General features: G+C 39.7%; 1 protein-coding gene across 4 annotated transcripts in view; it reads left to right on the plus strand.

Moving 5' to 3' along the window:
• The first annotated feature begins 625 nt into the window (after positions 1 to 625).
• spag9b (sperm associated antigen 9b) overlaps positions 626 to 2,414 on the plus strand; it is a 67,382-nt gene continuing 65,593 nt past the window's right edge. For all 4 annotated transcript variants that reach the window (XM_014028505.1, XM_014028517.1, XM_014028510.1 and 1 more), the window contains exon 1: positions 626 to 1,248. In XM_014028505.1, coding sequence (XP_013883959.1) covers positions 949 to 1,248 — 300 coding nt within the window. In that variant the 5' untranslated portion in view covers positions 626 to 948. The remainder of the gene's footprint in view (positions 1,249 to 2,414) is intronic.

Genomic DNA, 2,414 nt, shown 5'->3' on the forward strand with positions numbered 1-2,414 from the left:
ACTTGATAAACAGCCCACTAAACTCAACAAAGTTTACTAAGCTTTTAAAAACGTGATTTATCTTTATACTGAACCCCTGTAAGTTAAAYATCAAACGGTAATTCTAAGATATTTCCATTAAAGACTTGTTTTCTATTGTTTTTATCCTACCCTGTCTTTTTTAGCCAGTGACATCAGCGTGACACGTGATATGTTCAAATGTTGTTGGAAACCCGTAATTAACGACTTAAAAAAGGCAAATGACACTACGTTTAAGTCATGTGGTATCAACATTGCCTTAAATATATCTAGTCGTATTTTGTTAATTAATGCAKGGTTTAGAAAAMGTTTTTGTTTGTTTTGTTTTTACAATTATTTGCTACAATGAAGTTAGGGAAATGTGTACAAAACCAAATAAAACGTGAGGCTAAAWTGAGCAGAAACGCATCATTGGAACAGGAAGGTAAACATGCAATTGAACAACACATCATGGATTTGCTTGACGCGTATTTCTCTCCACCCTCCAAACGTCACCTAACTGGGTAGTTTATATGAACAATACCACCCATACTTCTTTACTGCGCCGAAGTTTGTTTCTTTGTGCTATTTTCTACTTTGTTTAGAGTTGAACAGGGTTTATTTTCAGAATTCCGACAGCACTTGAACGCAGCAGAAGCTCATCTGTTGGACAGGGAAACTAATCAGGAGCCAAGTAAAGTCTTCTCAACAGTGCTGGCTACTCGGCTAGCGCGGCTTTAAAAGTCAGCTGTCACTACGAAAAAATGATTTCAGCCTTACTTTAAATGAAGTACAGCCATTCCTCTGCACATGGAGCAACTTTCGAGACATGTTTTCGTAGCGGAGTTCTTTCGTTTCGCCTGAAGAACAGGGGCGAACAGCTTTCGTCCAGCCGAAGCTTGCGGCTAGCTCCCTGTTAGCCGGGGAAGAAGTGCCAGCGGAGGCAGGAAAATGGAGCTGGACGACGTAGTCCTGTATCAGGACGAGTCGGGCGACTCCAGCGTGATGTCCGAGCGGGTCTCGGGTCTGGCCAGCTCGATATACCGCGAGTTCGAGCGGCTCATCGAGAAGTACGACGAGGACGTGGTGAAAGAGCTGATGCCGCTGATCGTCGGCTTGCTGGAGAACCTGGACTCGGTGTTCGCCGCCAACAAGGAGCACGAAGTGGAGCTGGAACTGCTGAAGGAGGACAACGAGCAGCTGGTCACCCAGTATGAACGAGAGAAAGCGCTGAGAAAACACGTAGAGGAGGTGGGTTTTCCTGCTGCAGAGCTGTCTGACTTCTGACTAGGATTAAAAAGTTTAGCATGATCCGCTTTGCGTTAAAAAGACGTCTTTCTGACTTGTCTCCCTGGTTCAGTTAACCTCCTAAAGTCAGATTAAAACATCACAGTTTAACTATTTACTCGCCATTACACACACCTAAAGTTACATTTCTGAAGAGAACTTRCAATTATAAATACTGAGATTATTCAGTAAATGTGAACTTTAATTAAATGTTTTTGTTTACAGTGAGTTTGTTGTGTTGTCTCAGTGACTGTCCTCCATTTGGAGCCTAATTTACTGGTTTATTCCCAGTTTTATCACACAGTCCAAAGTAGATTGAGTCACTGACAACCATAGAAGTATAATTCTTCTTAAAACATGTACTTAAAGTGTATGTGTTAAACATTTAAATGAATGTATAAAGGTTAAAATAGGTTAGTTATGCTTTATTGAGATTTTAATGGTTAAGTAGGGAGAGATGTCAGGAAGACATCTTTATTTTATGTCAGAGTAAAGTCTCGTTTAAATAAAAGGACTAGTTCAGGTGTGTTAACATTTTCATAAGAGTTATGCTAAAGCAAATTATTTCAATTAAAAGAGCTGAAAGACATGTCACACAGTGCTGTGTTGAGGATTTCTGACGGTCAGTTTTTAGGTGCACTCTGAATTTTTTGCTCCAAGTTCACATCAGTAAGTGTGGATCTTGAAAGACTGAAACCTCAGTCGTTAAGTTTATGCAAACCAGACAGAAGTTTGTTTTTCAGATCGCTTCCTGTTTGAATCTCAGCTGCACTGCTCCTGTATTTGATCCAGTCCAGGATCTACAACACTGTTATCATGATCCTTATCAACACAGTAGTTTGTTCCAGCATYAGTGATAAATTTACTCTTGTTTAGAACCTGTGCTCTCATTTAAAGGCTGATTTTCTGATCCATCTACATTGTTCATCTGATCTGAAAAAAAAAGTGACTTTTTGAAAAGATGTGTTGTTTTTTTACATTCCCCTCTCCTACACTTTCTTTACCCTTATACAGGGGGTAAAATAAGTATTGAACACGTCACCATTTTCTCAGTAAATATATTACTAGAGGTGCTAATGACATGAAATTTTCACCAGATGTTGGTAACAACCCAAGTGATCCATACATAC

This window comes from Austrofundulus limnaeus, unplaced genomic scaffold, assembly GCF_001266775.1.
Source record: "Austrofundulus limnaeus strain Quisiro unplaced genomic scaffold, Austrofundulus_limnaeus-1.0 Scaffold5, whole genome shotgun sequence".
NCBI lineage: Eukaryota > Metazoa > Chordata > Actinopteri > Cyprinodontiformes > Rivulidae > Austrofundulus > Austrofundulus limnaeus.